The sequence below is a fragment of the Lepidochelys kempii genome, chromosome 5, assembly GCF_965140265.1.
Source record: "Lepidochelys kempii isolate rLepKem1 chromosome 5, rLepKem1.hap2, whole genome shotgun sequence".
NCBI classification, from domain to species: Eukaryota; Metazoa; Chordata; order Testudines; family Cheloniidae; genus Lepidochelys; species Lepidochelys kempii.
In genome coordinates, this window is record NC_133260.1 from 41,331,873 (window position 1) to 41,344,365 (window position 12,493).

The window sequence follows — 12,493 nt, forward strand, 5'->3', positions numbered from 1 at the left end:
CGACCACTCTCCCTACAATGTGCATGATAATCAAGGTGGGCCATTTCCAGCACAGATACAGGTTTTCTCACCCCCCCCCCATACACACACAAACTCACTTTCCTGCTGGCAATAGCTCATCCAAACTGACCACTCTCCTTACAATGTGCATGATAATCAAGGTGGGCCGTTTCCAGCATAAATCCAAGTTTAACCAGAACGTCGGGGGGGGGGGGTTAGAAAAAAACAAGGGGAAATAGGCTACCTTGCATAATGACTTAGCCACTCCCAGTCTCTATTTAAGCCTAAATTCATAGTATCCAATTTCCAAATGAATTCCAATTCAGCAGTTTCTCGCTGGAGTCTGGATTTGAAGTTTTTTTTGTTGTAAGATAGCGACCTTCATGTCTGTGATTGCGTGACCAGAGAGATTGAAGTGCTCTCCGACTGGTTTATGAATGTTATAATTCTTGACATCTGATTTGTGTCCATTTATTCTTTTACGTAGAGATTGTCCAGTTTGACCAATGTACATGGCAGAGGGGCATTGCTGGCACATGATGGCATATATCACATTGGTGGATGTGCAGGTGAACGAGCCTCTGATAGTGTGGCTGATGTTATTAGGCCCTTTGATGGTGTCCCCTGAATAGATATGTGGGCACTTAACTGTGACACTATGATAATCTAGAAGCTTGTCCGATAAAAGATATTACCTCACCCACCTTGTATGTCTCTAATAAAAATATGAAATAATACATTTTGATTTTAAAAAATACTATAAACCCAATTGCAGGTGTGCATAAAGAAGGCAAGAAGTAGGTATATATGTTCTCTGCTCCTTTATAGGTCTTCATGGAAGTTGTTTCATTTGTTCCACAAAAAGTGCTTTGTTATTTAAAATAGACTAAAATTGATTTTTTTTCTTGTATCAAACTGTAATAATGGGGGTACATTTACATTTTCTTGAAGTAATCCAGTCATGTCTTCAGATACTATTTTCGCTGAAAATAGATTGTTAATGATAGACTCGCTTAACTGATACTTTTAATAGTATATGGCAGTAACAGTTCATTGGGGTTATCACATTTCCTGCAGCTCTAATGAAGCTTTAAATTAAAAATTTTGAAATGTTTTTTTCCCAAATGATTATAATTATTTTGATAGGAAGTTAGAACTTCACTGAGAATGTAAAAAGGACACAGTTCCCTAAGCAATCAGAAAACAGACCTGCACTTACTTCACACTGAAAGCCATTTAGTATCTCACTTCCTTGCAATAGTTTTAGATAGCTATTTGGGGAATAAAAGAGTTAGAATAAGATACTGACTGTAATCCATCCCAATGTTATCTATTGCCACATCGAGGCTCTGTGAACCTTCTGGGCTGCACAGTATGTATGCTATTCCCTCTTCTAAGGAGGAACTTCCACCTCAAATTTATTCATATAATGCTGATTTTGGCCTTATGTAGTTGCCCAAGCATGCCTATATCAGGTCAATTACCTTAACACAGAACTGACAACATGCTCATTAATGTCTTTGTTATAGGACATCAAGGCAGGTTCTTCTGTGGCTGAGAGAAATGATCTTTAAATGCAGTTTTAGTGTAAGAAATTCATAGATGTTTTAAGCCCAAAGGGGCCATTATGATCTAGTATGAAATCCTATAGGGTGATCGTTATGGAAGCACTTTCAGGACTAGAATGCAGCACTACAGAGATCTGAGGCAGCCAATGCTTCCACGTGATCATCAGGAGCTCAGGCTATATTTCTGCTGGGGGACTCCATGAAGCTAGACACTGCATGAAGTAGTGCCCTGCGGGGTTTGAATGGCGGCCCCCTGCAGCCCACTAATTGGCGCATGCCAATTTTGGGGGGGGGGTGGAGGGGGAAGAAGTCCATTACAGACAGCTGTCTGAGAAATGATGTAGATCATCTGCTTGCTTCTGCTCCAAACCTTGCCTTTCTGTGAACCTTAGACTCCGGCTCCTGTCCCCAGTTTGTCCCAGATTCTGCTACTACTTGCTTCCTGTCTGTAACTAGATGCTTGACCCTGACTTCCTGGTATCCTGACCTAGCTCGACCCTGACTCTGCTACATGTCTCCTGATTATAACTTGGTAACTGACCAGTACACACAGGCTGCCTGTGGCCTTACCCTGACATAATATCTCTGCAGTAATCTTGCAGAAGCTTTTGAGTAGGAAAAGGATAGAGCTAGTAATGGCCTATGTTTACAACATGGTCTGACCCTTCCCCAATACTGTAAGGAACATTTTCTCCTTGTCTGTCTGTACAGTGGCCAGACACAATCTGGTCTACAAGGTTCAAATGAACATTGTAATAACTGGTAGCTCCCAGAACAAACATCTACTAAGAAGGAAAAGCTGTTATAAATTGGCCCATTTATCCAACATACCAATCCTAATCACGATCAGCAGCAAAGAAGAGTTAGGACTAATCCAGTTTCCAGTTGGAATGTCTTGCTGTGCGTTTGTCTTGGTTTCTTACTTCTCATCACACGTAGAATAATACACCACCACAAAACACAATTTATTTTGACAGTATCCAAATCTCTCCAAAAACAGATTATATTTATTTATTTATTTGCCATCAAATGCTCAAATATTTCCTTACAGCTTACCCCCATGCAGGGGGCTGGAAAATCTGTGGTTTGCATTCACTTAGCTTCTACTTGATCATTTTGTAGATGGAGTTTGTCCCCTCACTCTGTATCATGGGATATGAAGACGTTCATCCAATGAAACTATCTTGGGAGGTCTGGGGGAAGGCCAAGCTAGTTTATGCAGTGGCATACCACCTGCCCTCCAGTCATGGCTTCCATGGCATGGCAAGGCAATACACTCCTTCAAATATAGCCCATGCACTAGAATGCATAAATTTCAATGAATTTGAACTCTGAAAAGTTTTTCTATTATTAAATCATTCAGGACAAAGAAAAGACTGACACTGATCCTAAATTTCTTAAAAGACCCAGTTTTTAATCTACTTTAATTCAGAAACTAATTAATGGGCTTACTTTTAAATTCTTGGGAAAAATCATTCTGTGCCCAATGAGTTAGTGCTGTAAATTTGGGGAAAAGATGCTGTAGTTTTTTCATAGAAAACAAAGAGGTTTAAGTGGAAGATGGAACTCAACTTTAGCTATGGAGCCATGACCAGCCTTTCCATAATTCTGTTTCAGAATTGGCGGCACAATGAGTTCTCTGGGATGTCAGTTTATACATTCCTTGTGAGTGGGACAGAGCTCTGAACAGCGGTAATCATAAATATATGCACTGTACATGGGGTTTGGAGTACGGCTTTTGGTAGATCTCTGTAGAAAACGTTAAATTTTTTTATTTCACATAAAATTTTTGTTCAATTAAGTAATCATCTGAGCTGTCTTTTAAATGTTGACATGTTTTATATTGATGTCTTGTTTTAGTTAAGCATTTTATGAGTTTCAGTTTGAGTGTTTACCCAGTGTATTTGTTGCCCTTTTTTTCTTGCCTTATAAGAGATTAATCAAGTTTATGCACACTACACATAATTAATCATTGGCTCAGAAACTGTGGTCTGTGAAGTATTTCATCATTTTAAATGACCAATCCCATTGCCTACAGCTTCTTCTAAATATGAAAACAAGAAAGAAGAAGATATGGTATCTGCTTTAAACAAAAGTTATCTGTAGAAGAAGGTAGATTTTGTTTTTCCCCTGAGCAATTTATCCAGCATAAACTGAAGCAGAAAAGCCTGAAAGGAGGACATGGCTCCTGGCAATAGGTAGCTCCTGAGAGCTGCTTAAGCTACTTTGCTCTGCTTTGAAGTTTTTAACTTGTTTTTGGATTTTAGTGAGAATGGCTGTATAGGGAGAAATTTAGAGTGCAAGTAGCATAGAGTGAATTATTAACTTATAATATAGATATGTAGGCCAGAGGCATTGGCCTCTCTGCTCCTCTCTGATCTATAGGTTTTAAGCTTAAGTTTTCCAGAAGCCTATGAAAAAGGAGGTCTCCACTGAATATACTTGTCAACCAAAACAGTGTCTGAAGGTACACTAACCTCAAAGGGCCTCTTGGCCTAATTTGGAAGAACTTGAAGAGCTCTGTGTAGCTCAAAAGCTTGTCTCTCTCTCCCCAACAGAAGTTGTTCCAATAAAAGATATTACCTCACCCACCTTGTTCTGATAAAATGTGTGTTTTATATTTAAGGGTTTGAGTGCTTACATGTTGATGTATCCGTTTTGTTATTAAAGTGAGACACCCTTTTTACTTGCATAATTAAAACTCCAATTCCAAAATACTAATCTTACATTAATTAGCTGGGAGGGTGCAGTCCACTGCACCCTGTATCAGATTTTGGTAAATACAAAGTCTACAGACTAGGAGCCTAGTAATAAATAAATGATGCTGACTTTCTCCTCGCGATATCAGTCCCTCACCATTTCAGGACAATTTATGGACATAAATATCATGAAATAGTAAATTAGCTACCAGTCAGGCTTGGAGCGGTGCTTGCATTGCCCAAAACATATGCAGGTATCTTTAGGCTTTTGTGTCTCTGTTTCAAAAGTGACTTATGTGGAACACATTCTCTAATGTTGTTTTTACTCCAAGGCCATTTAAAATATTCTAACTTTGATTATTAATTTTTGCTAGGTTAGTATTTTTTCCAAAATTTGCATGTTTTCTCCCCTTTTCATTTGGGACAGGTATTTTTGCAAGATTTTAAGTGTAATACTGATATTTTTTTTTTCTCTTCCCTTTTTTATTTCCTGCTGAACATGAACATTTTTTGAATTTACTCAATACATTCTAAGCAGGTAAAATGTGTGTTTAAAAAAAGGAGTCTCAGTGGAGTGATTTTGGTATCCTAAGATAAATGTTTCATGGGACTTATTGCATAGTTTACCTCTTTTTGGTTTCAATTACTTGGTTGTAAGTATTATCCCTCTACCGATATTTCTTAAATCTGGTACTCCACCTCAGACTCCTCCTCCTTCATTCAGCCCCTCATTTTCAGTGGTCTTTCTAACATTTCTACCTGGATGTCCAGCTGCCAATTCAGACTGAATATGGTGTAAACAAAGCTCCTCCACCATCCAGCTGCCCCACTCCCTTCTGTCACTAGATCTATATATATCTCTCTATATCTATAATTGGTACCATCCTTCCAGTTACCCAGGTTTACAACCTCATTCTTATTCTAGACTCCTGTCTCACGTGCTTAATCTCCTAGTTTCCCCATCTACAATTTAAATGTATCCCCTCATCTCCGTTTCTGTTTCTGGGGAACGTAGTGGATAGAGCACTGGACTGGGACTCAGGAATTCTGAGTTCTGTTACCAGCTGTGCTACTCGCCTTTTGGATGATCTTGGAAAAGTCACTTTTTTTTCTGTCTAAGTTTCCCTATCTGTAAAATGGGGCTAATGCTACTTACCTCTTTTTATAAAGTGTTTTGAGATCGCTGGATCAAAAGTGTTATATAAGGCTTGAGTATTATTATTATTTATTATTGCTTTGGATACTGTCGCTGGCTGGCCCTTTAAGTCAAGCCAGGTTCAGCCTTGCCTATGACCAAACAGCTGAGGGTGATGGAGACCTAATTATAATGACTAGCTCTACCAGTGGGGACTAGAGAGCAAGAAACTGAACTGTGAACTCAGTCTAGAGAAGAAAAGACCGAGGAGAGATGAGCAAGGGGAGGAATATCTCTGGGAAGGACCTAGGGAAGTCTGGTTGGAAGAGATACAAAGGGAGCAGATCAGTGAGGAAGGACTTGAGATGATGCCTGTAAGGAGCAGGGAGACCCCTGGGGCAAACTGCTGGAGTCCCTGGGGAAGGGCAGCAGTGGCGGGGGATCCTGCTGAGGATGCAGCAGTGTAGGAGGAAATTGTTAGGGCCCAGGAGTAAGGGGGAAAACAGAAGACTTTAGAGTAGTTCAAGAGGGCAAAAACTATTATTAGTTTAGCTATTTATTTGGACTTACAGTTGGATCTTTTGTTACCCAGGAAGGGAATTGAACTTTTAATTTGCAAGGACACTGGGAGGACCACAAAAGTGGGGACCTGGGTAAGCAACCAAAATGGTCCAAATTTGAGTGGTGGCGTGACCTTATGTGGCAGGTTGCAATGCTAATCACTCAGCTTTGTCCTGGCATCTCATCTGTCATGATGGAAGGGTGGCAAGGCCAAATCTGAGTTAGTAGCATTGTGACTTAGTGCAAGGGGCCCCAGTGCCACTCACTCAGTTTGGCCTGGACTTCCATCTGTCATTCCAGAAGGGAAGGAACTCTATTATGCCACTCAGCTCCAGTCAGGAGCCAACAAGGTTCTGCCCTCTTTCTCCCCTCCCCCACCCCTCATTGCCCCCCTGCTGAGTTCAGTGCTCAAAAGTGAGAAGTATAGCCCCTCTCTTTAAAAAGTGGGGGTGGCAATGGCCCTTACCTCTTTGCCCCCGTTGCCCGTGCCCGGCCAGAGGGCTGGGCCATGGAAGACTTGGATAGAGATGTGCCATTGCTGGGCTATGGAAGTGACCACCAGGGGATGCTGGAGCAAAATCCCCCACAGTGCTGCATCCGGGCGTGAGAAGAGTGCACTAGTGGTGACATGTTCCTATCATTGGCATTCTTATCTTTTCCCCCTTCTACTTCCATAGTGTTCTACAAGCAGCGGTCATATCTCATCCCTATTGTAAAATCTTTAAAGCTGGAACAGTCACCTGATTTACTCTTGTAAAGCGCTCTGCACAGTGCTGATCTCGATTGGAGCATCTGGGCATTGCCATATTACAAATAATGAACAACAATAATGGTTCAACTTGAGACTTTGGTTAGGTGATCTTTTAAACTGCTACTTTGCTCTCATTCAGCTTATGTTGCACCAGTTTTTTTACTGTATGTTGGCAATTCCCTGTGCTTTTGACTTCCATTTTGTGCAGGGTGTGTGTAGGTAAGTAGGCAGGGATTGTAGGCCTTTTACAAAGGGTGTATAAGGCTGTGGGGTTTTATATATATGTGTGTGTGTGTGTGTATTTTTTTTAAAAGTGAACTTACTGTCCTGATCCACTACATTAAGTTACTCCTAAATAGGGTCTCACTGCACATTAGAGTAACTTCATCTTACTAATTGCAATGGGCTCTGGGATTTCTCTGCATGCACATGTTATAAAGATTCCAAACCTTCCTGTCAACCTCCCATTATTTTGGGATCTTCCAAGTCACTTTTGCCTCCAGCTCACTGAACTGCTTAATTGACCCACACAACATTTCTAATTCGCAGGTAGTCAGACGATCTCTACCTTTCTCCCCCAGTATCTCTCCTTTTCTCCCAAAACTCATGTCCCTTCCTGGGACAGCAGAGGGTTGACTCTTTTCCAGTTCTCTGGGCTTCATAGTAGATTTTCTTCATGGGTTGTCACATGGCTGACTTCTGGTTTTCCTCACTGCCACAGTGCTGCTAAATTCCTGCGAAGCCTTTTCTGTCTTCTGCTAAACACCAATGCTACTTCATTGCTTCTCTTTTCTAACTTGTCTTCTGACTTCATAAAGGGTCAACCCTACCGTAAGGGCTCCTTAATTGTTAAATTTCCACAGCAGTTCAGAGACAAGGGAAATCCTAATGGATAGGCCCACATTACCAGGTGGCTAATGTACAGGTCCCATTTCTGAGCAAGAATGAGAGGTTGTCTGAGGCTAGTACTTGGCATAAGGTGTAAGGCTTTAGTGCTCATGCAATCTGCAGACCATATAGAAGGACCAGGTTCGTGGTCCTACAAGCAGATTAGCTTACAAAAATGCATAGCAACTGGTTTTGGCAGTGCACTTGCCAAAATTTGAGTTGTCCTCCTCGCTGGAGCATGCCTTCCACAAATGGATAATGTTCTTTCAAAGGCAGAAGAAATGCATATAGTGTTTGTTTTTTTTATGGTTACTAAATTTGTGTTTAAACTTAGCAGCTCTTTGTTATAAAATTACTGAAAATATTTATAGGAAGGGCAGGAATCTGTAAATTGCTATATTTTTATCCAGTTTTTTTGGTTCCATGTTTCTCTTTACTTTTAGGCTCCCCGGTCTGATGTCTGTACTTGTTTCCCTCAATATGCTTGTTGTAAGAGGCATTTCTGTCACTTGACGATGCTTCATCAACTCTTTGAAAGAATTATGTATTAACCATTAGGAATCATACCTTTATTTCTCAGATATAATAGACCACCTTCCCTCCTACTTGACTGATCTGAAAGTTTTAAACTGAGCTGTGAAGAGATTTTTCTTTTCTTTTTCCTTGCAGACTCTGAATGATGACCTGAATACAGATGACGAGCATGAACAAAGAGGAGATAAAGAAAGCTACCTCTGTGCAGTGTGCTTGGATGTTTATTTCAATCCATATATGTGCTATCCATGCCACCACATCTTTTGTGAGCCTTGCTTGCGGATGCTTGCCAAAGACAGCCCAACCAACACTCCGTGTCCACTGTGCCGTACTATAATTGCCAGAGTCTTTTTCCAAACAGGTATACAAATGATTCTTTTTTAAATATAGAAAACACTTGTAACTTTTCCTGGTTTTGGTCTGAATAAATATGCAGCTAAAAATATAGCAAGAGCCCTGCTAACAGTATACAGTCAGCTAAATTCTGTTGTCTCGTATAAAAATAATGTACGTTTTGGTAAATCCAGAATAAGTATATTCAGAGCAGAATTTGGCCCAGTGACACATCATTAATGACTACATAGTTAAGAGTGTGTTGAGATTTGTTTGCATTTGAAGTGTGACTAAAATCTCTCTATTTCAGACTTTAGTGGTTGCATTTAATTTCCAGTTTTGGTGCAATAACTCTTCCTGTGCATTCCTTCTTAAATATTTATTAGCTTTTTCAGAGGAAACACTTTAAAAATGTTTCCTTTTTGAAATTTACCCTTGATGTCTCTTGTTTCTTTGGCTCAGTGAAACTTAACAACCACAAACTCCAAACTTTATACTTGCACGCATTGTCAGAATATGTCCCTAAAAAGCTACTTTCCAAATTTTACACTTAATCACAACAATTATTTCTCTATTCATCTTAAACTAATTTCATCATAGACTAAAATAAAACCTGACAACTGTCGAGGTCCACCATCTACTTCTGTTCTTAGACCCAGATTCTCAAAGGTAGTTAGATGCCTAACTCCCATTTTGCATATAAATACCTTGGAGGATCTGAGCCTTAGACACTGACTAGCCTGCCCCCCAGACTCCTGAGCTCTGCTCTTCTGATCCTATAGAGCTAGGGAGACAAGATGAATAGTAGCTGGTGTTCAAGGTGAACAGGGATGTGGGGAAAGCAAGGGCTGAGTAGTACTATGTGAAACGAGTGAGGTCTTTGGGGAAAAGGTGGAGCAAAATTGTAAGTTCAAATATTTTAAAAGGCAAACTCAAACACTAGGTAAAATTCACTTGATATGGGGGCAAGGATCAGATCAGTGTGGCCAGAAAGATCATACAGGCATGCCTGTATATTCCTTGCATGATGCAGAAAAGGTCTCCGCACCAACCCCACATAAGCTGGTAGGGAGGGGTGTAACGGTGTCAGGACAGAGATTCAATGCTTACGCAGAATGAGTGCCTCTAACACCCTGTGCATCTGGTACATAAAGGCTGCAGTCCCTCCACACTCAACATGTATAAAACTTAATAATCCTTTGGCTTTATGAAGATGAAGTGGATTTCATCCACAGTACATAAGTGCTGTTGGCATAAGAAGTTACCTGTGTAAAGAGGAGAAGCTTTTCCCCAAAGTATGCTATAATAAAGTTTCATGGAGCAAACCTGAGTAAATGCTAAAATGTAGTTGCAAAAATGTTAAGTTTTTGAGGTACGGTATGTATGTAATTCCTTAAAAGTGAAATGCAGCATTTTATTTTTGTAATTGTGTCATTATTCCAATATGTGGCTTTATAAAAGTCTGACTCTTGAGGTTGTATTACAGCGTGGCCACACACATGAATAGGAAGGCACAGCAAGCTTGAGATGTGATTAGTATGAATAATTTTAATGGAGGAATTTTGTAGTCAGTGTAATTCATATACTGTTACAGTGTAATATCACTAACCTGCTTACTTGAAAACAGAAAATCTAGTTTGCCTTGTTAGTATAAAAGTACTAAGGAAAATGTTGCCAGTTCATTATATGTTGAGCAAGCATTAAATCAACAAAGAAATATTGATACAATATTCGTAGGGGAATTAATAAATCAATACATATGGGGAAATGAGTGGTGCCGTACTAATCTGAAGGTTACTTATAGGCTTTCTCATGGGAAATTCCGTAAGACTTTTAAAAGCTATGTTAAAAAGTGATTGCTATAAATCTATGCAGGCTACTGAAGAATTTGCCCTTTTTTATATATATATTTTACACTAATACTAAGGACTGGAAACCTGATTTCCCCTACTAGGGTATTATGTATGCTGAATAATACTTTCTGCAAGTGTCTTTTAGTATCTCCTTTTTGTTTTAAAAAGCCCTCTTCAGAAACAGTTAGCGAGGTGCTCAGAATTTCACCTTTTTTTTTCCTGTGCAGTTTTGAATACTAACCACAACCATAACTGAAAGTTGCATGTCACAAGGCAAGAGAGGTGTAGGTAAATGTTCAAATCCACCTTGCTGCATCACTTAGTGTTCCATATCGAGGCACCTAAATAAGTGATTTTTTCAGAGGTGCAGTGCTCCTGTAGCTGGAGCCAATGGGAGTTGTTTGAGCTAATCTCCTCTGAAAATCAGGCAACTTTTAAAGATACCTAAATATGGATTTAGATGCCTAATTTTGATCAATGAGGTTGAAATGTTTTGGCTAATGTTACTCCTGGGGGAATTCTGCATCACTGTGCATATGCAGAATTCATGGCCCCTGCAGATTTCTTTGCTTACCTGCAGAAAAATGACTTCTAATGGGGAAGCAGCAAGAGTGATCATGCATCCACTCCCTGGCAGTGCAGACAGGTCAGTTTGGGCACCCAGAGTAGTCAGTAGAGATGTAAATCACTGCGTTGGGGGTGGGGACCTGGATAGTCATGTGTGTGAGAGACACTGTCCCTCTCTCTCGCTATTGCCGCACACACGGCATGGAAGAGCAGGGCTTTGGGGTATTTTTCAAGAGGTAGGCATGGGGCAGGCTCTGTCCTCTGCCTGAGGGAACAATGTAGCAGCCTGCCTGCTTAGTGAATTGTTTTTAGTGAATTCCCCCAGGAGCATAAAACAGGTATAAAAATTGTAAGGCTCCTTTACATTGCCAGAATGGTGTAAAGGACAGGTATGGCCTTATAAATGCTTATGGTGCTTTAGTGATTAGAGCTGGTCTAAACTTTTGGACTGAAAAAATTTCCGATCAAAACGTGCTCCGTGAACTGTTTGCTGCTGACCTTTTTGGAGATGGTCAGCCATTATAAACTGTGAGTTTGAATCCCCAGCCCTCACTTGCTCTTCAGTTGCCTATGATGTAACACTAAGCATATGGCTACATATATTTGTTGACTAATAATTAGAAGTAAAGGGTCAATACTAGCTACATTACTGTTAGATGGAGTGGGTTTGGGGATTTCCCCCAAAGCTCCCCACACACATTCTCCATCCACTGTATTGTAGTTTAAATAAATTACCAAAATAATTTAAACTAGCTGGATTACATCACTTTTTTTTGTCATCAAAAAAACGCAGAATTTATTTTTTTGGTGCAGAATTCCCCCAGGAGTATAATATGTATTGTCTAGTAGGAGGAAACTAGAACATACTGTGTGGATCCAGTTAGAGTCCAGTAGAATCTCATCTGAGGCTATTTCCTCTTGATCCCAATAGTATTTTAATCAAAATGTATTCAGTTAGTATGTAAAGCTTTTGCATACATTGAAAATCACCAGTGAAGAAGTACGCAAGTTGTTCATATTATAAATTGTCAATTTATTTAGGGTCAAATCTGGTCCCTTCCTCCTCATTAGTGGCAGTTTCTAGGGATGGTGAAAGGATTTGGGGATTTCGGTACTCTCTGGATGCCATGAAGATTAGCTCTAGGGGACACTGCATCCTTGCTCACTAGAATTTCAAGGGGCAAGCTTGGGAATGACTGGGAACAAGGCCAGTGGATCTTCTAATTATGCAAATCTGCTGACCTTTACCTCCAATAGCAAGGGTTACTGCAGCCCTAGTCTTCCTCCCTAGTCTTTTTGGAACCTGCCTACACCAAGCTTGGCTTTCTCTGCTTCAGTACAGAGGAAAAGATTTGGCCTTTAAAAAGTTCATAAAGCATCCATCACTGACAGGGCATCTAGGGCTGTACATAAAACTATATCAGTTTTTAAAGTGATAAACTGAGCCCAATGACTCAGGTACATAACTCTGTGTGCATCTGGGGCTTGATTTTTCATCTGAGCCTTATGTGGCCTCTGTCTTTTAAAGGCACAATTTTAAATTGTGGACACAACTGTTAGTAGTCAATGGGAGCCACATTGACTTGGCCCTGGAAAGGAGTCCC

The 12,493-nt window shown here is 40.2% G+C and overlaps 1 protein-coding gene across 5 annotated transcripts in view; it reads left to right on the forward strand.

Annotated features, from left to right (window-relative positions):
• The window catches only part of RNF180 (ring finger protein 180), a 139,857-nt gene that overhangs the window by 101,535 nt on the left and 25,829 nt on the right, over window positions 1–12,493 (forward strand). For all 5 annotated transcript variants that reach the window (XM_073344047.1, XM_073344045.1, XM_073344048.1 and 2 more), the window contains one exon: window positions 8,272–8,497. In XM_073344047.1, coding sequence (XP_073200148.1) covers window positions 8,272–8,497 — 226 coding nt within the window. The remainder of the gene's footprint in view (window positions 1–8,271; window positions 8,498–12,493) is intronic.